This window comes from Hypanus sabinus, chromosome 7 (assembly GCF_030144855.1).
Source record: "Hypanus sabinus isolate sHypSab1 chromosome 7, sHypSab1.hap1, whole genome shotgun sequence".
NCBI classification, from domain to species: domain Eukaryota; kingdom Metazoa; phylum Chordata; class Chondrichthyes; order Myliobatiformes; family Dasyatidae; genus Hypanus; species Hypanus sabinus.
In genome coordinates this window covers 146,027,651-146,052,207 of record NC_082712.1, presented here as the reverse complement: position 1 = coordinate 146,052,207, position 24,557 = coordinate 146,027,651, and the positions used below count along the sequence as shown (strand labels likewise).

The 24,557-nt window shown below is 39.5% G+C and overlaps 1 protein-coding gene across 5 annotated transcripts in view; it reads left to right on the top strand.

Annotated features, from left to right (window-relative positions):
* Positions 1-4,595: 4,595 nt before the first annotated feature.
* syt19 (synaptotagmin XIX) overlaps positions 4,596-24,557 on the top strand; it is a 48,780-nt gene continuing 28,818 nt past the window's right edge. For 4 of the 5 annotated variants that reach the window (XM_059975912.1, XM_059975915.1, XM_059975914.1 and 1 more), the window contains exons 1-5: positions 4,600-4,684; positions 13,856-14,028; positions 17,744-17,925; positions 20,298-20,425; positions 20,532-20,924. In XM_059975912.1, coding sequence (XP_059831895.1) covers positions 13,973-14,028; positions 17,744-17,925; positions 20,298-20,425; positions 20,532-20,924 — 759 coding nt within the window. In that variant the 5' untranslated portion in view covers positions 4,600-4,684; positions 13,856-13,972. Of the gene's footprint in view, positions 4,685-13,855; positions 14,029-17,743; positions 17,926-20,297; positions 20,426-20,531; positions 20,925-24,557 lie in introns of all 5 variants that reach the window. The other variant, XM_059975911.1, reaches the window with a different exon arrangement.

Genomic DNA, 24,557 nt, shown 5'->3' with positions numbered 1-24,557 from the left:
AAGAAAAGGAAATATTATGAAATATGGTTCCACTTCAATTAATGGACATAAAGGCACAGTGATTTTTGTGTGGAAAAATTATTGCGAACTGAGTATTAAGCCAACAAAACTGAAAGAGCACCAGTCCATCCTGAAAATGCTTATAAAGATGTGGCATTTTTCCGAGCAACAAAAGCTCAATTTGAAAAAATTGAGACTCTTCCAAATCCTGGATTTGCCATTTCACCAAACCTTTTCTTGAAGCATCCTATAAAATTGCTTAGTGGTTTGCCAAATGAAAGAGGCCCCACACTACTGGAGAGATTTTAGTAAAGCCATGTGCACTGATTTGTGGACTAGAACAGAAGAAATAAAACTGGAAGTGATTCCCTTACCAAATAATGTGATACGTTCTAGAATAGATGATATTTCTTTTAACATTTTGAAGCAGGTTATTGAGGAATTGGCTGGCTCACAATGCCCATGCAGTATGCAGCTGAATGAGACTACAGACATCTGTTAATGTAGTCAGCTCTTTGTTTTTTGTTTGTTATGTGTGTGCTGTTGCCATCAAAGAAGAGTTCTTATTTTATGAGTCCCTTTTGGAAACTACAAAGGTCATCAATGTTTTGTAAATGGTAATAAGTTTTTTTTGCCCAAACAAAACTTTGACTGGAAAGAAAATCTTCACACTCTTTGCACAAATGAAACTCCTGCAATGCTTGGCAATAGAACTGGTTTTGCTACTTTAGTGATTATGGAAGCTCCTAACATTGTCATCACTCAGTGTTGTTTTACACAGATATGCACTGACAACAAAGGCTCTTTTAAGAACCCTAAAGGAAGTTTTGTCAACAGCCATAATAGTCATCAACTTTATAAGAAGCAGATGTTTGGATAACACATTTTTTAAAAAGACTTTGTCAAGAAATGGGTACAGAATACGAAGTGCTTCTCTACCACACAGAAGTTCGCTGGCTTTCAAGTGGGCAAGTCTTGAAGTGTTTTTTTGAACTAAGGGCAGAAGTTTCACTTTTACACAAAGAAGAATAAAATCCACTCTTGTAGCAGTTTGAAAAATAGGATTTTATCCATGGTTTGGCTTACCTAGCAGATACTTTTAACCATATGAATGAAATAAATCTTTCAATTCAAAGTCCTGAAGTCACTATTATGGATGCTACTGGAAAATTTCAAGCTTTCTTGGCTAAACTGCCGAAATGGAAGAGAGTGAGGCCGACATCTTCACAAACTTTCAAATGCTGGAGAAAGTGCTTTGCCAAGATGGAGTTGAGATAAAAAATCCTCAGTCAATTTCTTTGAAGAGAGACATCTGCAAACACCTAGAAACATTTTAGAACTCTTTCAAAAGGTATTTCCATTACCTGATGGCATCAAAGTTGAACCATGGATCCGCAACCCTTTTCTTTCTGCTATACTGCAAATTGTATCGAAGATGTTGATCTAGCCAAAGATGAACTCACTGATCTTACAAAAAACTTAGTACAGTTGGAGTTTAACTCAAAAGGCCTTGGAGAATTCTGGTGTTTTTTGAGGGAATCCTTACCTTGTAAAGCGAGCTATAGAAGATTTAATTCAATTTGCAACAACATATCTTTGTGAATTAGTATTTTCAACACATAACTTGCAAAACTTGCAAAAACATGCCTATTGCTTTGTTAAAAACCACCGTACAGTTTAATGGTCTTATTCAAGCTAAACAACAACAGCCTTCACACTGATAAGTTTTTAAAAAATAAAACTTAATTTTAACTGACTTATTTTAAATATGAAGTCTTGTTACTTAATGCATTAATAAAGAAACATGTATATTACTATATCACATATTTGTCTTTTTTAATGTTTTGATAACTATATTTCAATGAAATTGTTTCTTTTGTAATCTTATTTTATTTTATATACTTAAGAATATTATTCTGAGAGAAGGGGTCTACAATCTTCAATGGACTGCCAAAGGGTCCATGGCATAAAGAAAGTTTATGAACCCTTGAAAAGCTGAAAGGTATGAAGTTAGATTAATCATCTGGACCACATGGACTACAGCTCAAGGTTCTGAAAGAGGTACCTGAAGAGATTGTGGAGGAATTAGTAATAATCTCTCAGGAATCACTAGATTCTAGAAAGGTCCCAGAGGACTGGAAAATTGCAAGTTCCACTCCACTCTTTAAGAAGGGAAGGTGGGAAGATGTTGGGGTCCATTATTAAGGATGAGGTTTGGCGGTATTTGGAGGCACATGATAAAGTAGGAGAAAGTCAGCATGGTTTCCTTAAGGGGAAATATTGCATGACAAATCTGTTGGAATTCTTTAAGGAAGTAACAGGCAGGATAGACAAAGGAGAGTCATTGGAGGTTGCTTATTTGTATTTTCATAAGGCCTTTGCCAAGGTGTCACACATGAGCTGTTTAACATGATAAGAGCTCATGGTACTACAGGAATGATACTACCACGGATTGATACTACCCCTGTTGGAAAGGAGGCAAAGTGGGAATAAAGAGGGCCTATTCTGGTTGGCTGCTGATGACTAGTGGTAGGTATTAGGACTACTTCTTTACACATTATATGTCAATGATTCGGATGACAAAATTGATGGCTTTGTGGCCAAGTTTGCAGATAGAAGAGCAGGTAGTGTTGAGAAAGCAGGGAGTCTGCAGAAGGATTTAGACAGACTGGGAGGAAGGGCAAAGAAGTTGCAGATGGAATATAGTGTAGCAAAGTGTATGGTCATTCACTTTGGTTGAAGGAATAAAGGTTTAGACTATTTTTTAATTGGGGAGAAAATTCAAAAATCAGAAGTGCAAAAGGAATTGGGAGTCCTTTCACAGGATTTACTGAAGATTAACTTGCAGATTGAGTCAGTGGTAAAGAAGGCAAGTGCAAAGTTGGCATTCACTTTGAGAGAATTAGAATATACTCTAAGAGCAAGGGTGTGATACTGAGGCTTTATAAGGCTTTGGTCAGACTGCACGGAGTGTTGTGAGCAGCTTGGAGCCTTTTTTCTAAGAAAAATATACTGACATTGGAGGTGGGTTCAGAGGCAGTTCACAAAAATGGTTCTGAAAAAGAAAGGATTAACATATGAGGAGCATTTGATAGCTCTGGGCCTGTATTTGCTGGAGTTTAAAAGACTGGGGGGGTGGGGAAATCTCAATTGAAACCTATCAAATACTGAAAGGCCTAGATAGAGTGAATGTGGAGAGGATGTTTCCTATGATGGATGAGACTAGGACCAGAGGGCAAGCTCTCAGAATAGAAGGACGTCCATTTAGAACAGAGATGAGGTGGAATTTCTCTAGTCAGTGGGTGCGGAACCTGTGGAATTCATTGCCACAGATGGCTGCGAAGTCTAAGTCTTTGAGTATACTTAAAGCAGAGTTTGATATGATTTTGATTAGTCTGGATGTCAAAGGTTACATGGAGAAAGCGAACGGGGTTGAGAGGGATAATAAATGATGGAATGGCAAAAAAAGACTCAATGGGTCAAGTGGCCCAATTCTGCTCCCATATCTTATCGTATTCCATTTGAACATAATGTTGCAAAAATCCTAAGTGATTGGCTGCACAAATCATTAAATACTATTATCACAGCAGTAAAAAAAATCAAGCTCGCAATTTTTGATAATTTTGAGAGCTTTATATTGAGAATGATGAATAGTTTGAATGCACGGTGTTGCACAGAGAAATCAAAAGGTAACTGCCTGAGATGGTTTTATGTTCTTTTTTAAACTATGACAAAATTCTCTTTATTACCTTTCCAACATGATATTTAATGGAGTGCAGTCTCAGTGCAGTTGCCCAACTTCTTCCAGAGCAACAAAACTGTCTGCAACTTACTGAATGTGGGGACCTGAGACTCCTGAGTGACTTTCAGCCTGATGTTGAGAAGATGATACCACTGCTCCAAGCCCATCCCTCTGATTGAACGGTGAAAATGTAATTGAAATAGTGAAAAACTGGACTACTAATGTAGGCTCTATAATTGTTGATGAAAATTGTCTCACTGTAATTAAATAAAGAAATAATTTTATTTGCAGCTTTAAATAGATTTGAATATTTTTTGCAATTATGTGTTACTGCTTTGAATTTGCAGTTCCTATTTTCTTTCAGTGTGCATCATAAATCAAAATTATTTATAGTTTTTATGCGATGGCCAGAAAGGGAGAGAGGGGAACCGGACATGTGGCCTGGGAGCCAAGGGGGCAGAACCCAATGAAGTTTGGGAACCATTGGACCATCAGATGGATATGAGCCTCATGGGTAAATGGGTAAATGGCTTAGATAGGCATCTTGGTTGGCATAGATAAGATGGGCTGAAAAGCACGTTTCCCAACTGTGTTATTCTATGCTCCAATCAATCACCTTAACAATTGTTTGTTCTGGCAGTTTTTTCACTTAGTAATTTGCATTTTGTTTCCTGATTCAGGAACTCTGCCAAGTTGTATCAAGTAACCAACAAAACGTAAAGGAATATATTTTCTTTCTTTATTCTTAAGTGACAAGAATAAAGCTGCTTTGAACTGAAGGAGGATTGTTTAACTATTAACTGAGGTATTTACCATGTGACACTGATTTGAATATTACCTCACTTTTTCTAAACGTGTCTATTTGTAGTTTAGTCTTGGGTGCAGATCCTGTCTGAGATGGTCAGCTAAGGTTCTTCCTTTCTGCTGTATGTTACTTTTCAGGTAAAGTGAATAGACTTCTTACATTCCTGAACTTAAAATTGACAGTTATTTTCATTGCTTTGATATAAATACTGTCATTCAGCTAAACTGTCCATTTCCATAGGGCTTATTTCCATAAACAACTAAAGTTGATAGTATTTTTATTTTATTTTTTAGTTGTATGCTTTTAAAATCTTATTTCATTTCTGTATGTTAATGTGTTGATTCTCAACTTTAGACTCTTGTAACTTTGCAGAGTATATAATCTGCAACTTTGGTCTCTGCCAATATTATTGTACCATGACCGTTTGTTGTCAAAATTTTAGCTCTAAGATTTTATCAGACACAGACATGTATTTTTTATTCCTGTGGTATGTTATATTTAATGTGTTACAATTGGCTTCAACAATTCCGAACTAACAAAAGCTAAGCTTTATGAAATTGCACTCTTCTCTATAATCCAGCTACTACTCCTGGTACTGTGTATAGAAGTAAATTAAGACAAGATCAAACTTGGCTGTTGAACAGCATTTTATATTCTCAAGGCCCAAAGGATTATATTTGTGCAAATGTACTACAATACATAAACATTACAATCTGCAAAGAAAAGTGTGGTGGGGAGAGATTGTTTGTATTTTACAGCTCAACATTCAATGTTATTCTGAAATTCAGAAAAAATGCTTCTAAGTTTGAAGGTTTCATGAATACTCGAGTTACTTAAGCCTCAGCTCAACAAAGTAAAGTTATTTATGAAAGGATTATTCTAATCTTATTGCAAGTCGAGAGCTGTGCCTTGTGTATATTTTAGTGAAGTCAAATATTTAATATAGATTCCTGTCAGAATGCCAACATATAAATTGGGAATAAACCATTCTTTCCATGCCTTCTAAGTGAAAAACCTCTTTGGCTGTTTTCTACTAAATCTGGTAACTGGGGATTGTATGCGAAAAAAGAAGAAAACTTTTTTAAAAGAAAAACTCATTAAATCAATAATCTAATTTAAATAACTGATCTTGAATTGGAATTGAGCAGGCCAGGCAGCTTCGATGGAAAAGAGTAAACAGATGGCATTTCAGGACGAGACCCTTCATCAGGCAAGACCAACCCAAACCATTGACTATTTATTCTTTTCCATAGATGCTGCCTGGCCTGATGAGTTCCTCCAGCATTCTGTGTGTGTGTGTTGCTGAGATTTCTAGATTTTCTTGTGTTTGATTAGAGTTGGTTTATTATTGTCACATGTACCAAGTAAGGGGCTGAGCATGCAACTTTATAGAGCACCAGTGTTCAGCATAATCCTGGCAGAGATGGTGTGGCCCATCCTTACTGACTGGGTTCTGGTGATCAGGAAGTTTTGGATCCGGTTCTAACAGGAGGTGTTGACACCCAAGTCTCAGAGTTTTGGTGCTGAGTTTGGAACTATAGTATTGAAGGAGGAGTTGTAGTCAATAATTAATAGCATAAAGTAGGTGTCTATATTGTCTGGATGTTCCAGAGACAAGTGTAAGGCCAGGTCCGCTGATGACCTGTTTCAGCGGTAGATGAACTGTAATGGGTCAAGGTGGTCTGGGAGGCTGCAGTTAATGTGTGTTGTGACCAGTCTCAAGAAAGACTTCATGATGGTGGATATCAGAGTCACAAAAACAGAAGAAAATAATACTTTCAGCCCCAAGTTATTTTCTGGAAAGATTAACATTGGGTCAGGTGCACTTGTAGCAAGCCAAGTCTCAGAAAATCTCATTATTTTCTGATTCTTGCTTTTTAACCAATGGATATCTATGATAGAGTCAGTGATGCAACAATTTCCTCACTCCTAATGATACAGAATTGCTTCAGGTTGGAATTCTCACTAACTTTAGCTGATCAGCTGTATACAAACGAACAAGTAAGTATTGTATTAGAATAACGGGTTTGGTACCTTTACTTGTGAACTATGTGCATCACCGAAGTACAAAGTAGATTTATTACCAAAGTACATGCAACCCTGAGATTCTTTTTTTTGCAGATAATCACAGTAGAACAAAGAAATACAATAGAATCAATGAAAAACTACAAACACAAAAACAACCAATGTGCAAAGGAAGTCAAAACTGTGCAAATACACAAAAAAGCAATTAACAATAGTAATCACCACTAGAATAGTCCAACAGTTCCTAGCAATTGAGAAATGACCATGCTTAGCTAGGCCCACACCTCAGGATTTACCTGCTTGAGCAGAGAAAAAAAATGTTTTTAAACTTTCATAAAAGTAATAATATATTTAAAAAAATAACATTGAGAATATGAGTTGTAGAGTCCATAGGTTGTGGAATCAGTTCAGTGTTGAGGTGAGTGACGTTATCTATGCTGGTTCAGGAGCCTGATAGTTGAAGGGTAGTAACTGCTCCTGAGCCTGGTTTGTTGGGCGTCCGGCTCCTGAATCACCATGGCCAGGAACAGTTATGACCTTTCTATACTATTGTGCATTATAGAACACTACAATTTTGCCTTGCTAGGACTTTCAAAGGTTCAAGAAGTCTAAGATTGCATCCCTGCAATGTATAAGGTCATCGTTCCAGCTAGCAGAAAATAATTCTGTTCCTTCAATGCACAGCATGCCTATGATTGTTACACTGTGCTGTATAAATGAATTCTGCTTTCTCTAGGAGCAGCCATGAATCTTTAATCTAAGACAATCTATTGAGGTAGTTCTCTTTTTGCCAGTGAGCTTTCCATAGACCAAAACTATACTCTGCAATGTAGCTCATCAAGTATGGTATCAGGTGAACCTGATAATGTTCCTTCAACTACGTGGTTGGCCTCTGAGGCAAAGTGACTTGCCTGTTGTACCCACACCAGACGCAACACGATACGATCAATGCTATCTGGTGTCAGGTGTGGTAGAATTCTCTGTAATCATCTAGGACATTGGCTCAGGGGAAATGAAGCATACCTTTTGTGTCCATGGTGAAGAGATTACCCAACTGGTAGTTCCACTTGAAAACTGCTGTGTAAGCTCTTTATAAAGAATTCACTTTATATAAATGTAACCTTTAATATTCAGCTTTTACTCTATTCCTTTGCTGCTTCTATTCAGCAATGGACAGACTGAACCAGGTTTTTATTGCCAGATCCTGAAAAAAGAAATGGAAGGAAACTTTGTCCAAGGCTCCAGGACTTTTGTCTTAGTATGCTTTAAATACTGTTGAGTCCACTCATTTAAAACTTTGAACAGAAAGCCAGTTACACTGTGGTGAACTCCATATACCTGTCTGGACACGCCCCCCCCCCCCCCCCCCCCCAGCTGCCTGCTCCTGTGGCTCCTCCCACAGACCCCTGTATAAAGGCGATTGGGGCACTGCTTCTCCCTCAGTCTCCAGGATGTTGTGTGGTGGTCGCTTGCTGCTGACGGTGCTTTCTTCCAGTCAATAAAAGCTTACCTTGACTCACGTCTCCAAGAGTTATTGATGCTGCATCATACACTATATTGTTTGTAACAGTATTTTTGGCATTCTTGAAATATTCTGTTGTCTTGGACTCCTAGATAATTTTTGAAGTTGTTGCACAAAAATAATGAAAACTTCAATGTACCATGGATTTGGATGTCTCTGTGGCACCTTTGTTAAATTTATTGAGTGTGCCAGTCTTTACGGTGGCTTTGGCTCATCATGCTTGGGTGAGGTGAAGTGTCTTGTACGTTCCTCTCTCTGTCTCTCTCCCCTTATTTGTTCAGACCTCATCTGTGGATTAACGAAAATGGCTCCAGGGACAGTGTTTTGTACTGTGTGTAGGATATGGGAAGTCTGGGAGATGTCCAGTCTCCTGGATAAACACATCTGCACCAGGTGCAACAAGCTGCAGAACATATTAAGGAATTGGAGCTGCAAATTGATAACCTTTGACTCTTACAGGAGAATGGGGAGGTGACACACAGGAGCTACAGGGAGGTACTCACCCCTAGGTTGCAGGAGACAGGCAACTGGGTGCCTGTCAGGAAAAGGATTGGAAATGCAGTCAGTACAGAATACATGTGTAGCCATTCCCCTCAATAATAAGTATTCAACTTTAGATACTATTGAGGGAGATCGACCTACTGGGGAGAGCCACTGGGTCTCAGGAACAGTCTGGTGCTGTGGCTCAGGAGAGCAGAGAGGTGAAGAGGACTGCAGTGGTGATAGGAGATTCCTTAGTCACAGAAACAGAGACAAGGTTCTGAGGGTCCAATAGAGAACCTGGATAGCATATTGCCTCCCTGGTGCCAGGATCTCAGATGTCTTGGTTGGGGTTCACACCATTCTCAAGGGCAAGGGTGTGCAGCCAGAAGTCTTGGTACATATTGGCTTCAATGATACAGGTAGACAAGGTGAGGAGGTTCTGAAGAGAGATTTTAGGGAGCTAGGTAGAAAGCTGAGAAACAGGACCTCCAGGGTAGTTACCTTTGAAATGCTTCATGTGCCTTGTGCCAGTGAGGATAAGAATACGATGATTTGGCAGATGAATGTGCAGCTGAAGAGTTGGTGCGGGGGGCAGGCGATCAGATTTATGGATCATTGGGATCTCTTAGGAAGGTATGACTTGTACAAAAGGGATGGGTTACACCTGAAGCTGAGGGGGTCCAATATCCTTGTGGGCAGATTGGCTATATTCACTGGAATTTAGAAGAATATGGACTGACCTAATCAAAACCTATTGAAAAGTGAAAGGCCTTGATAGAGTGGATGAGGTCAGGATGTTTCCTGTGGTGGGAGTGTCTAAGACCAGAGGACAAGCCTCAGAGTAGAGGGGTGTCCTTTTAGAGCAGAGATGAGGAGGAATTTCTTCAGCCGGAGAGTGGTGAATCTGTGGAATTTGTTGCCACAGACAACTGTGGAGACCGTCTTTCTGTATATTTATGAGAACAGAGTTTGATATATTCTTGATTGGTCGAGGCATGAAGAGCTATGGGGGGGATGATGGGGGGTGTTGTGGGGAAGGCAGGAGATTGAGGCTGAGAGGAAAATTGGATCAGCCATGATAAAATGGTGGAGCAGACTCGATGGGCCAAATGGCCTAATTCTGCTCCTATATTTTATGGTGTTATAATGAATCCAAGTACCTGATTGAAATAGTACTGTTGTAAAACATGGGTGTACTGAATGAGCAAGCATAGAGGACAGTGCAAAGCTGAAGAGGATAACAAAGTTAAGCTTTGTCATTTACAGGAGACATTTGCCATTTTCCAAAAAAAATTCTTTTAGAATCAGAATAAGGTTTATTATCACTGAAAAATGTCATGAAATTTCTTGTTTTGTGTCATTGCAAGACATAAAAATTACCTTAAGTCATTAGATAGATAGATAGATAGATAGATAGATAGATAGAAGGAAACAGAATAACACGGTAGTGTTTGTGTACTGTTCAGAAATAACATTTCTTTTATTTCTATATCAACCTTCTCAATAACAATATCTGCTCTTTCTCCACTCCAAATCAGCACAAGCCAGCACTGATCCCTATCTAAAAGCACGATGGAAGTAACTTAAGCAAAATTGTAACACTACTCTGTGTGAATAGTGGTGGATAGATTCTTTTGTGTTGACGATGGTCAATACATGGTATTTGCAGTATTTTAATTGTGCTTTCCATCCCAGTGGTGAGTGTTGTCCATCCTGTGAGATTTCCTCTCTGTACCTCTCTGGGTACACGTACGTTGTTATGCTGTGTATTGTTCTCAGCAATTTGCATTCACCATATGTGTGTTTAACAAAACAGTTCTTTCATCCTCATTTTTAAGGAAATTAATATCAGAAAGCACAAGTAGGAAGAGAGACTCCATGCACAGCACTGTATTCAATTAGTTTCTGCTGAAAACTGCAGTAACCTCCAGCTATTGCGCCTCCCATTGAGTAAAAGGGGCAGAAGTTGGTGAGTGTGTTGTGGGAAGAACTATTCGAATTTCCAGTGGACTTTGAAATAGAGAGAGGAACAGAATTAAATGTGTGGAATTGTTTCTAAAAAGCAACTTTTCCTTCTCTTCATCACAGCCAGCATCAGATAAGACCGAATTGAAATGAGTAACCACAAGATGATTCTCTGAAATGAGATCATATTTTCTTAAAAGTGTAGGAGTTTATTTTAATCCTCTGCTCTGGGGATCGCATTAAAACCTATCAAATATTGAAAGGCCTAGGTAGAGTGGAAGTGAAGAGGATGTTTCCTATAGTGGATGAATTTAGGACCAGAGGGCACAGCCTCAGAATAGATGGCCATCCATGTAGAACAGAGTTGAGGAATAAACTGTGGATCCTATTGCCATGGATGGTTGTGGAGTTCAAGTCATTGAGTACATTTAAAGTGGGGGGTAATAAGCTCTTTATTAGTCAGGGTGTCAAAGGTTATAGGGAAAAGGCAAGAGAATGGGGTTATGAGGGATAATAAATCAACCATGATGGAATGACCAATCAGACTTGATGGGCTGAATGGTCTTGTACTGCTCCTTTATCTTATGATCTTATAATACAGATGTGGATCTAGGGATGTGCAATAAATTCTGCTTACCAAGACACTCATTCCCATGTCTGATTAGAAATTACAAAATACACTCCTATCACAGGTGTAAAATATAGCTGTAAAATAATGTAACTTTGGCCTGACTGTCACACCACAAATGAAATCTTTTTCAAAAATTATTTTCAATTTCAACAGCATTTTTCAGTATCGAGGTTCTTCAGACATCTGTAAATCTGGTGAGCAAAGAGCTGTCCGATTGGTTTCTCTTGGAATTTTCTCACACATAAATCGAACTGGTTAGTCTGGGACTTTCTCAATACAGCTGCAGCAAAATTAATTATAAAAATAATCACCTTTCTAAGCTGTTCCCTGCATCCTGTTGCAATATATCTTTACCAGCACAATTAACTCTCAAAATAGCACTACTATCCATCTGAACAGATCATTTCACACCATTTCCTCAGGTGAATCTTCAAGAAAATGTACAAAAAGATGAGGGGAAATATGTTTTTATTGCTTAACATTAATAGCAAAATTATTGTAGTTTGCTTTGTATTTAAGATTGAATCATATTCAGTCTCTGTTTTCTACCAATTCAAGATGTTTCTAATGCATTGGCTGATATTCAGTACCAAATAGAAATGAGATCGTTTTACTGCAGCCAAGATTTTGAATACAGACGTAATTTTTTGTAACATTTGTAATGTGACCATAGTCTTGTCAATAAATTAATTCATTCTGCTGATTAGATCATCTGTTTCCCTGAGGCAATGAGGCTATTTCACCTGGTTTTCTACATGAATGTGATCAAGTCTAGTTTAACTATGTACTCATAGGGAGCAAGACAAGAAAGCAAATCCATTCTTGCCCAGAATGCCAATGATTTGCAACATCTCTTTGATGTAAATATTATTACCTGCTATAAAATTCACACCTAAAATTATCAAGCGTTTTCTGGCTGAGACCAAACTCAGTCAATGTTCTTAATACTGAATGCTGCTGTGTTTGAGTGAAGAAGTGATTTCAGCGATACTTGGAACTGAAGATGCCTATGACAAGATTTGCAGAAGGATTTTGATTAGATGACAAAAGAGCAGAAAATAGCTGGTTTTACATGAAGGTGTGACAGATACTATTTTGCATACGTACGGCAAATAATGATTTCCATAGAAAACAAACCTGTTTATTTACATTCCTCTTGTGTAAGGAGCACACAGTACATTGCTGTGCCAAGAACTAATAGAACAGAGTCAGGTTTCATTTGTTATGAACTGAAGTTAACATATTTCATGCATGGTCGATTTTGGAAGCATTTTAGTTAAAAATTAAATAAATTTGACATTTCATGCTGAGTAGTACTCCCTGTTTCTTTTAATCCTATTTGATGTTATCTGCATATTTGGGAAATCAGCCTTTAGCATCCTATGTATCCTTAATTCTACAAAATTACTCCAGACATAAGAGAATGGTTGATTAGATATTCGGAGCCTGTCATGACTCATGACTAGTTCTTCCCTATTGAAGAGCTCCCATGGGTTTCTGGCCAGTGCTTGCAAACTCTCACAGTTAAATTGCCAAAATGTTACAGGAAATATTTAATTTAACTAGTTAGACACAAAATGCTGCAGAAACTCAGCAGGTCAGGCAGCATCTATGGAAATGAATAAACCATCGGTGTTTTAGTCTCATCTTAAAGTGTTGACTATTTATTAATTTCCATAAATGCTGCCTGACCTGCTGAGTTCTTCCAGAATTTTGTGTGTGTTGCTTTGGATTTCCAGCATTTGCAGAATTTCTTCTGTTACTACTTAATTAGAATGCTCAAGAACAATCATGGGCCATTCTTAAAGAGCCCTAATTTTATACTTCTCCAGTCACAGTAGTTGTGTTACTTAAAGAACAATTCACACACTTTGAGCTTTTCAAGTATCTAGCAAAACTACTGGAGTTAACCTTGGTGTGTCAGAATGCTGTGGAAAGTTACACAGCAAATGTTAGTGATATGCACCACCAGTTCCCCACATAACCCTCATTACCTTTGCCATGAATGGTACCACTAGGTGAGCCTACATGAGCAAAACGACAGGACAAATATTGAAGGAAAACAGCAAAACTTACTTCATTAACATAAAGCTATGAAAAGGCATGGTACTGCTAGAGTTAATAGAGGCAATAGAACAAAGGACTGGTAATTCTGGTTCATGCTGTTTTCATTTGAATAAACATATTAAATATGACCTAAATCCATAAGATACAGGAGCAGAATTAGCCCATTTGGTCCATCAAATCTGCCCTGCCTTTTCATCATGGCTGATCCAATTTTCCACATAGTCCCAGTCTCCTGTCTTCCCCCACACTGCTTCATGTCCTGTCCAATCAAGAATCTATCATCTCTACCTTAAATATACATATACACAGTCCTCCACTGCTGCCTGTGGCAACAAATTCCAGAAATTCATCACACCCTGCCTAAGGAAATTCCTCTTCATCTCCGTTCTAAATGAACGCCCCTCTATTCTGAGGCTGAGTCCTCTGGCCTTAGACTCTCCCACATTCACTCCACATTCACCCTGTTACCATTTGATAGGTTTCAATGAGATCACCCCTAATTCTTCTGAATTCCTGTGAACACAGGCCCAGAGCCATCTACCGCTCTTCATATGACAAGTCATTCAATCCTGGAATTATTTTCTTGAACCTCTTTTGAACCCTCTCCTGTTTCAGCACATCCTTTCTACGATAAGCTGCTCGCAATACTCCAAGTGAAACTTCACCAGTGCTTTGTAACCTGACCTGTTTGTATGTTGGAGTTACAAAAACGTGTGGAAGGGGACCACAGAAATGGATGCGATTGGTCGGAATGGGAAGAGCAGCCGCCAGCTCGCCTCACCGATTGGGTGAGTGGATGACTCTGATCAGCACTCTCAGCTCTGTCCTATTTGACCAGCCTCTGATAGTCGTGGTTCAGGGGACGAGAAGGCCTGTAGAAATGCCCTGTTCCCACTCAGTTAAAGATGCCTGCAGCCCTGCAGTAGCTGAAAAATTCATCTCCATCCATCCCACCGATCTCCCAAACACTCATTCATTTATACAGGGTGTCCACAGGCCAGGTGTTTGTAACATGGAAGGACCTGACCATGAAGACAGTTTGTGTAAATTGTATATCCACTGTTTTACATATGTACAAATTGTACATGGTAGCTCACATGACCATTTCCTTCAATATGTACAGTAACTCTCCAAAAGTTAAATTGTTAAAATAATTTTTGGGATCTGGGTGTCACAGGTAAAGCCAGCAGTTTTGTTAATTGTTAATAGCCCTTAAGGGAGTCAAAGTAGAGGCGGTGGGGCCCGGGCCTGGGTCTGAGAACTAGAAATGACCTGAGGTTTGGATGATTTAGGTGCCGAGCCAGATTGAAAAGGCCAGGTTGGTGGGGCATGAGGCAAGGGACAGGCTGGTGTTCAGCTGGCTGCTGCACGAGGTTTACTCGCCTCTGTGCTGAACTGAGATTGTGGCCTGCAAACGAACAGGCTCCTGGATGGGCTGCAGTGACGACTGGCTTCGTGGCTGTGGACCCACTTCCCTGAAATTCAGTTCTAAATGTTATCTGTTTTTTTCTGTACATTGGGTGTTTGACAGTCTTTTTTTTTAATGTGGTCTATCGGGTTTCCTTATTTAGAGGCTGCCTTTAAAGAGGTGCATGTCAAGGTTGTATATGGTATACATTGATAATAAATGTACTTTGAGCTTTAATACAAATGCTGTCTTTGCCTTCCTTGTGGTAGAGCTCTGAAATTTGAGAGGTGCTGTTAGAGTAGCCTAGGGAACCGGTGTTTATTTTGTAGGTCAAACACACTGCAACATTGTGCACAGATGGCGGAGTAAATGAATGCTCAGGGTAGTTCATGGGCTGTTGATCAAGCAGGTCACTTTGTACCAGTAGAACCATATAATTAAATGTAATTGTATTCTGTAGAGCTCAGTATCTTTAATACCAACACTTACTCTTTTCCAAGTATGTGTAGTGACCATGCAAAATGAAATGCAATATTTTAAAATATTTTTCTATTGTTGTTTTCTTACATTTTTAAATGACCTAGGATGGTTCTATGGATCACTACAGATAAAGTACTTCTAATTGTTGTAAAGGTAACATACAAATTAGGAGATCTATACGAGTTTTTAATAGCACCCACTGTGCATGAACCAAGACCTACCAAGGTCACCTTGACCTGTTCAAGTCATTGCAGATGAGCCAAATGCATGTGGTGTTAAAGGGGAAATAGTTGCCATCGATGATCTTGTAAATAGTCAAACTATTATCCAAAGTCTGAATCCTGTTTTAGAAGTGTCACTCTCAGTTTGGCTAGTGGCTTAATCTAGGAGAAGACAGCCCTTGGCCCGACCAAACTTGAAAAATCTTGTTTGGGTGGATGCTGCATGATGTGTCCCCTGTTACAAATCAGTACCACAAGATGACAAACTGTACACAATATGCAATTAAACGAGTGAGATTTATAATACTTTATTTGACTATATGGTTAGTAAAGAAACAGAAAAAAGAAGAGGGCCCATTCTCATGAAACAGTCTAATGTGCAACGTTGGAGCTCATGGTTCTGTCCATTTGTTCCCTGTCAACCTCCTCCAAGCGTAGCCCACCCTCAGACCTTTGCTCCGTCTGGTGGTCTACCAACTCTCTCCATTCGTGTCTTCTCTCCTCACCTCTCCCTAGCAAAAGACCATGAAATCCCTGCCTCCAGACCCACAAGATAGAACAACATCCCGCTCATTGGATAGCACACATTCCAAAGCCACATTATCTCTAATCATGATCCAAACATTGCTGCTACAGAGAAGCCATTTCCTTAGCAGTAAAACATTACAGAGAGGCCAATATATTAGCAGTGAGACCTTACTGCGCATTACAGGAGTTGATAGCTGACAGTTTAATTAATGCGGATAATGGCATATGTAAGTGAATACAGTTACTAAGTCTAGGTGCCAAATAGGATGCTTAGCATTACCATAAATTATAACATTAGGAGAAGATAGTGAGACACTTTTTAAAATCTAACTTTTCAAGTTTTTCCCAATAAAGTCTCCTAAAGACCTGTATACTTATTATTCAGTGATATAGGCACCTTGAAGTTTAGGAATCCAAGGAAATTCTTGCAGAGGATTTGTTGCTCTTTAATTCTCTGTAATCAAGCTTTCCAGTATTCACAAAATGCTCTCAAAAATTAATTGCTGATTTAAGTTAGAAAAAAAAATCTTCTGATAATACTTCATAAGCTAAATTTGGTTATACGTGCGTCAAAAAGTATATTTTTAGAACATCTGCTCCAAAATGGTTTTCTCTGGATTTACTTGGAGCAGCTCCTCCCCAAAGGGAAGTGATAGGCAGATCATGAGGGCAGGGGAGGAGAAGAAAAGTAGTGAGAGGGACGCCAGACTGAGGGAAAACAGAGGGACTGGGGAACAGAGGGGAATTGTTATTGGAAATTAGAGGTATCCATGTTCATGCCATCAGGTTGGAGACCATCAAGGTGGAATGTGAGGTGTTGCTCTTCCAACCTGTATCTGGCTTTATTGTGTTCTGTCTTGGTGGTCTCCAACCTGACTGCATGAACATCAGGTTTTCCAGCTTCTGTTCCCCTACCCCACACACTTTGTTTTGCTTCAGCCTGGTGGCTCTCAAAACTTCCTTTTCTCCTACCTGCCCTACCTCTGGTTCCCCAGCTTCTTTTTATTTCATAGTCTATTGTGCTCACCTGCTAGATTACTTCTCCTTCAGTCCTTTACCACCTCCGAGCTTCTCACATACATCCCTTTCAAGCCACTCGCCCACCCACTTACCTTCCAGGACTTGTAGAATGGTCCGGAAACTGATTACTCCTGATCATCCCCACTTTACAATCTTGCCAGTATCATTAATTGCAATACAAAAATACATTTGTAACTGCTTGGCATCAAAACGTAAAATCACCATTGACTCCTTCACTGAAGCATAATGAAAGATTGACTCCACTAGCCACCTACAAGACAAAGGCCCTCTACTAACCAGCACCCATGGAACAATTTCAAATAAGGCAGTTAGAATCTATGACAAGGCCCTGGACATCATGGTGAGCCCAGCACCAAGAGTGTTTCTTTGTGCCTCAACCCCGCAATATCTAAGACTTCCCAAAACCAACTATTGCTATGGATAATCTGCTTTTCTACCACATTTTCACACACATCCTAAGAAGGACATCACTGGATCATTCTCTTCTACTACTGTTCATTCCCAATAGATCTTCTTCATAATACTTTTACCCATCAAGGCAATGTGGGAGTGGTTCCATTACACTTTAGCATGGAAAATCAGTGTCACCACCCTGCAACCATCACAAATCCACTGGTAAAATGCATGACAACCTACAAGCCACAAGAAGTCCAAATTGTGCTGGTTTGTGTGGCCCACAATCAAAGTCATTCAAGCCATTGAAATTCCATGTAGCTCTTAAGTTCAAGATCAAACTATTGTATACAATATTGTGTCTGAGTACTTCTTAAATCTTGCAGTGAGAACCTGTTCCTTGAATTCCTTTACTCTATCTTTCATTCACAGATGGAGCATGGCTAAAACTGGCAAAAGCTTGCCACTTGTTCAAAGTCTACACATTTACCTGAGCAACACAATAAAAATTGGTGTATTGGTGGCAGTGGTTCTTTTTTTCCTGATATCAATGATAATTCTGGGATGGCAGATCTACCTCTACCACAAACATACAAGAGCAAAGAAATCAACAGGTGGGTTCTAAATAAACTTTTAAAAGCAGATGTTTGAAATGGCTTTGTGCTTAGCATCTCATTCCAGCTGTTAACTACGTAACTTTACATCCAGTGGCCACTTTATTAGGTATACCTGCTCATTAATGCAAATATATAATCAGCCAATCATATGGCAACAACACAATGCATAAAGGCTTCCAGACATGGTCAGAAGATTCATTTGTTGTTCAAACCATAATCAAAATGGGAAGAAATGTGATTTAAGTGACTTTGACTGTGGAATGATTGTTGGTGCCAGACAGGGTGGTATGAGTGTCTCAGGAACTGTTGACATCCTGTGATCTTCATGTACAGCTGTCTCTAGAGTAGGGGTCCCCAATCTCTTTTATGCTGCTGACAAATACCATTAAGCAAGAGGTCCATAGACCCCAGATTGAGAACCCCTGTTCTAGGGTTCACAGAGAATGGTGCAAAAAACAAAAAAAAAACATGCAATGAGAGACCATTCTGTGGGGGGAAATACCTTGTTAATGAGAGAGGTCAGCGGAGAAAGGCTAGACAGCTTCAAGCTGACAGAAAGGCAACGGTAACTCAAATAACCACATGTTGCAACAGTGGCGTGCAGAAGAGCATCGCTGAATGCACAAAACATTGAATCCTGAAGTGGATAAACTATGGCAACAGAAGACTATGACCACACACTGCATGGCCACTTTATTAGGCACAGGAGGTATCCTACAAAGTGGCCAGTGCGTATATAGCATTTCAGTGGCATAAATCCATATATTGTAAAGAAAACATCATTACTTTTCATTGATAGCAACATTAAATTATTAAATACCAGCAGAAAGATGCAACCAGGTATCAAGAGTTACCGATTATATTTCTGTAGCATTTCATAATGCACCAGCTTCATTTCCAACAAAATGCCATTGTGTTACCTCAGCTCCCACCTTGGGGATGATCCCATAACTGTGCTACCTTAATTAGTCTCATGCTAATCAAGCTATGGGGTGCTGTGGCTATGTTGTTTACAACAAAGAACTGTGCAGAGAGGGAATATGAATGCTTGTGCCCTCCATGTCTTGAGACATTTTCAAAATGGTGGGACATGAAAACTGGCCAGTGGCAATCTTCAATTAAGGAAGGCGACTAGTAAGATGAGAAGACTTCCTCTGCCAAAACATATACAGCAATCATAAAAGTGTCAGAAAATTGCACGAGATTAGTCCAGTGTACTGCAGAATGCACTGCAAATAATTTTACTCCATATGCCTTGACCGAGTGCAACACAATAGAGTATTTATGTGGATGGCTCCATTAAGGATATTCTATGCCTTAGAAGGAGGACATTTGTTTATTAATTATTTGGTCAATCTCAGAGTATTCCCATCAATCCTCTTCCCCCACTTAGCCTAATTTCCCTCATGTCCCTTAATTCTCTTGGCATCAACTTTAGTACAGGCCTTCTCAGAATCAGAATACTATCACTGACATGCAGTATGTTATGAAATTTATTGTTTTGGAGATGCAGAATAGTACAATACATAAAAATACTATAAATTACAAGAAGAAATACATTTTTAAAAAATAGTTTAAATAAATAATTCAAAAATAGAGCAAAAATAGTGAGGTAGTTCATAGGTTGGTTCATTGTCCATTCAGAAGTCTGATTGCTATTCCTAAAGCATTGGGTATGTGTCTTCAGGATCCTGTACCTCCTCTCTGATAGCGGTAATGAGAAGAGAGCATATCCTAGGTGATGGAAGTCCTTAATGATGGATGCCATCTTTTTAAGGCATTGCCTTTTGAAGATGTCCTCGATGTTGGGGAGGCTAGTGCCCATAGAGGAGTTGGCTGAGTTGGCAACCCTTTGCGGCTTTTTCCAGTCCTCTGGAGTGGCCCCTCCATACTAGATGGTGATGCAACCAATTAGAATTCTCTCCATAATACATCTGTAGAAATTTGCTGGAGTCGTTGGTAACATGCCAAATCTCCTCAAACTCCTAATGAAATATAGCTGCTGACATGTCTTCACGGGATATCACCAAACACTCAAGGTGCACATTACAATGCATTTAAAAAATTGAGTTTGTGTCTTCTTCCAGAACACTTACATCCTTCAAAATAAGTCCATAAGACTGAAGATGTACAGTAAGAGCAGAATTAGGCCATTTTGCCCATCAGGTCTGCTTCGCCATTTCATCGTGACTGATCCATTTCTCTCTCAGCCCCAGTGTTCTGCCTTCTCCCCATATCCCTTCATGCTCTAAAAAGCAGCTATAGCAAAATTTATCTTTGTTTTAAGTTACAAGTTCCCAAAAAATAACTGTGATTTTAATAATTAATGTACATTTGCTGTGTAATTTTAAACAATATTACATTTATAGATACAAAGATTAAACCCAAGAAAAAATATACAGAAAAGAGCAACTTGTCAACACCAAATAACTCTTCAGACTTTCTGGCTAAATCAGATAAAGATGAGTATTCGGACATGAAACTACACGATTACAAGGCAAGTACATTTCAGGATTGATAATACACTTACTGTATTTAGCTATGAAAAAAGTTGTTATATGTAAATTAATGCAGTTGATGTGTGTACATGACTTGTTTTAAAGGTATACAAGCTCCAAGAGAGTATACAAAAGCTAAATCATTATCTTCAAAGTTCTTCTGATCGTCTTAAACTGATACAATCAAATGAAGATCTTGTTGCTGAATCAAATTATGAGCTTACAGGAAAATTAAAATTTTCTCTATCATACGATAAAATACAATCAAAGCTACAACTGACAATTTTACAAGCATTTAATGTTCCTGCTCGACATGCCAAACGGACTACGGACTCCTTCATTCGAACAAAGCTATTCATCAGCTTACTTCAGTACCAATGTATTCTTCATCAATGGGACACAAAAATTGTGAAAAACACCAGTTATCCCTGTTTTGGAGACCACTTTACCTGTTCTGTTGAAAGTGATGTCAGCAAGAAAGCTACTTTAAAACTTCAGGTACTTTATGCTTTTTTTACAGTACTTAAATCTTTTTATTTCCCTTTTATTTTGAATTATTGTCTTTATTTATCAGTCATTTTCATTTTATCTGTATGCACGAACCACTGAGTTTAAGGTTCAAGTAAACCAATCTAGAACATTACGGTCTCTGACAAGTGTGCCCCCCCTCCCAATATCAGGCTTTGGCTTTATGTGAAAATAGTAGAATAGGAACATAGAAACTAGTAGCAGGTAATTTGGTACCTTGAACTTTTCTGTCATTCAGTGTGATTAGAGTTGATCACTAATTCAATAACCTGTTCCTACTTTCTCCCTATATCTCTAGAGTCTTTAATTTTATACCAAACTTCTTAAATGCATGTAATGACTTGGCCTGAACTGCATTTGCAGTGAGAAAATCCCACAGATTCACTGACCTTTTTGGAGAAGAAATTTCTCTTCATTCTTTCTCCTAAATGCTTTACCCTACATTCTTAAGACTGGGGTCTCTGATTCTGGACTCCAAACCATTGGGAGCATCCTATATTATCTGCCTTTGGCCGGCTCACTCCCTATTGGATTTTATATTTCAATGAATTCTCCCCTCATGTTTCTAAATTTGAGTGAATTTAGATATATATTTTGAATTTCCTGGTGACATGGAGGAAGCTATTGCAGCTCATCAAGCAATCCCATTCTCCAATAATTTTCCCTGTGACTTGTACAAGCCCAGTTGACCCATTTTGCTTTCACATTTTGTCTGTCAAATTCAGAATTTGCCTAATGAAACTTCACAGCCTTCCTTCCATAGCAAGAACATCTATCCTCAAATAAGGAGACCAAAACAGCACGCAGTTCTCATGTTGTAGCCTCATCATAGCCCTGTACAATTATAGTAATATAGTAGATAGTAATAATATGGTAGTAGTAATATTGTAGGTTGGAGTAATGTAGTAGTAATATACTGGGTAGAAATATTGTAACAATATAGAAGGTTTCCACAAATATAAACGGCAGAGGTATTCTATATTTAACAAAAGCTCTAACAACTCATTTATTATACTCCAAACACTGAACTCAAAGCGTGGTAAAAACTTTACATACTTACATCATCATGTCAGACCAGCATCTTAAATTCAACCCCAACTCAAATGTGGGTGGTTGTGAATTATGTACATTTCCGCAAGTTACATTACCCTACACAGGCTGCTGCAGAATTCACTAAACTGATATTATGAGCCCGTCTGGAGCTCGGACGAGTCACCCAGATCGGGTCCTATGTTCCATGGGTGGAGTAACAACAGGAAGCTTTGGCTCGTCCAGGTGAGTGTTGACACACTTGTAGTCATGTCTTGACATCAGGGGCATGCTAGCAGAATCCTTCAAATCTTGGTGGGCTGGTTAAAGGTGATCTACTGAAATACCTTCAGGTGTACTTCATTTATCTATGATAAAAGTCTTTTTTTCACTGTAAGGGGACCTAAAGGGATGTTGGTGTGCATCATGGCAGACAAAAATCAATGATGTGAAATGTAGGTCAACAAGAACCCGAGAATGCTGTACACCACGATGGGAGGTGAAAAGGGATTGAATTTACTGAGGAGGATGGAATGTTGTTGAGAGGCCATGCCAGAAGGAAATCACTTGGCACGTAATAGCTGCTTGTATACCAACTCAGCCATGAATGACTTCAAGTTCTCTTTTGGAGCTGTTCTGAGCCCCATGGGAGACAATTATGCCAATACTCATCAGTCAGGGAAGCCCTCAGATCAGCCTTTAAGGAGCGGTGGGCCATTAGACTGTGGGTGATATGCAGTGGTGTGATGTAGCCTAACGCCAAGGTTCTGGGCCTTCACAGCCCAGAAGTCTGAAATGAAATAGGGACTGCAGTCAGAGGAAATACCAGATGGGGTGCCAAACTGAGCAACCCAGGTACTGATGAAAGCTTGAGTCACGTCTGTGGCCACTGTTGATGCTAGAGGGACAACATCTGGCCACCTGGTGGTACGGTCCACCATGATAAGGAGAGGGGCAAGAGGACCACCAAGGTTCACATTGACATGGTCAAACCTTCACTCAGGGTCCTCAAAAGGTGACAATGGCACCTGAACATGACAGTTAAATCTTTGCCCTCTGGTACTCCACACAGGCAGCAGTCCAATCACGCATGTCCTTTCTAATGCCACACCACATAAACTTCAGTGCAACCAGTTTCTGAAAGACCCTCCGGCCCAGCTGCAAGAGGCCATATATTGGGTCAAAAGCAGTCCAGCTGCAACTTGCGGGCACTATGGAGTGAGGAGGACCGGCTGAGACTCTGCATAGTGGAGAAACCCCAGCTTCCCTGAACTTAATGTCAGACAGCCGCAGGTCTGTGACTGCTGTTCGGTCAGCCCGGACCTCTGGGCCAGTAGCTTGGTATCATCAAATTCTCTGGTCATCTCCACTGACCAGTCAAGTATGTGACTAGGAATGTTGTCTTCAAGTGCACTATACAGGTTCTGTAGCTTGCATGATGAATCAGTGATAGAAATTCATCATGCCTAAAAACCCCTGTGGTTTTTAGTAGTGCAGGGCAGTGGGGAATCCATAATAGAGGCTATTTTTGATGGGAGGTGTTTTGCACCATCTGCAGAGATTTGATGGCCGAGCAAGTCAATGGCTGGCAACCTGAACTAGTATTTACCAGGGTTGATAATGTTGGCTTATGCGCTGGAAAAGTATGCAGAGGTGAGGTACATGTTCGGATTTGGATGCACTGGCAACAAGTACTTCATCCAGGTAAACAAAAAGAAAATGTTAGTCTTTTAATACAGAGTCCATCAGCCATTGCAAAGTTTTTCAGGCCAGATGGCATGTGCAAGAACTCAGAGGCCAAACAGGGTTATCACAGCCCCTAACTAGATTGACTTTGGAAAAAATTAACTTTCTGGCTAAATGTGCCCAGAAGTCTTGAATATGTGGGACTGGGTAATAATCAGTGGTGGTGGCTTCATTAAAGCGTCAGTAACCACCAAATGGGCAGCGACCACCATCAGACTTGGGGACCATATGGAGGGGTATAGTGCAGGGTCTATTCGACCAGTGTGCAATGCCAACTCTTTCCATGTTGGCATTTACATCCATTTCCACCTATTACATTGCCCTATTAGACTGTCTGGTGGCTCTGGGCTTGTATTCATTAGAATACAGAAGACCTCATTGAAACCTATCGAACGGTGAAAGGTCTTGATAGAGTGGATGTGGAGAGGATGTTTCCTATAGACACAGCCCCAGAATAAAGGGGGTACATTTAGAATGGAGATGATGAGGAATTTCTTTAGCCAGAGAGTGATGATTCTGCAGAATTCTTTGCCACATGCAGCTGTGGAGGCCATATCTTTATGTATATTTAAGGCAGAGGTTGATAGATTCTTGACTGGTCAGGACATGAAAGGATACAGGAACAGGCAGGAGATTACTGCTGAGAAAATTAGATCATGATGAAATGGCGGACAGACTCAATGGGCCAAATGGCTAAATTCTGCTCCTATATCTTATGGTCTTGTATCCCTGTCCCCGTACTCAAATTCTCTGCCTACAAAGACCAACACACCATTTGTTTTCTCAGCTGCCTGCTGTACTTGCTTCTAGCTAGTGTGCAAGGACTAT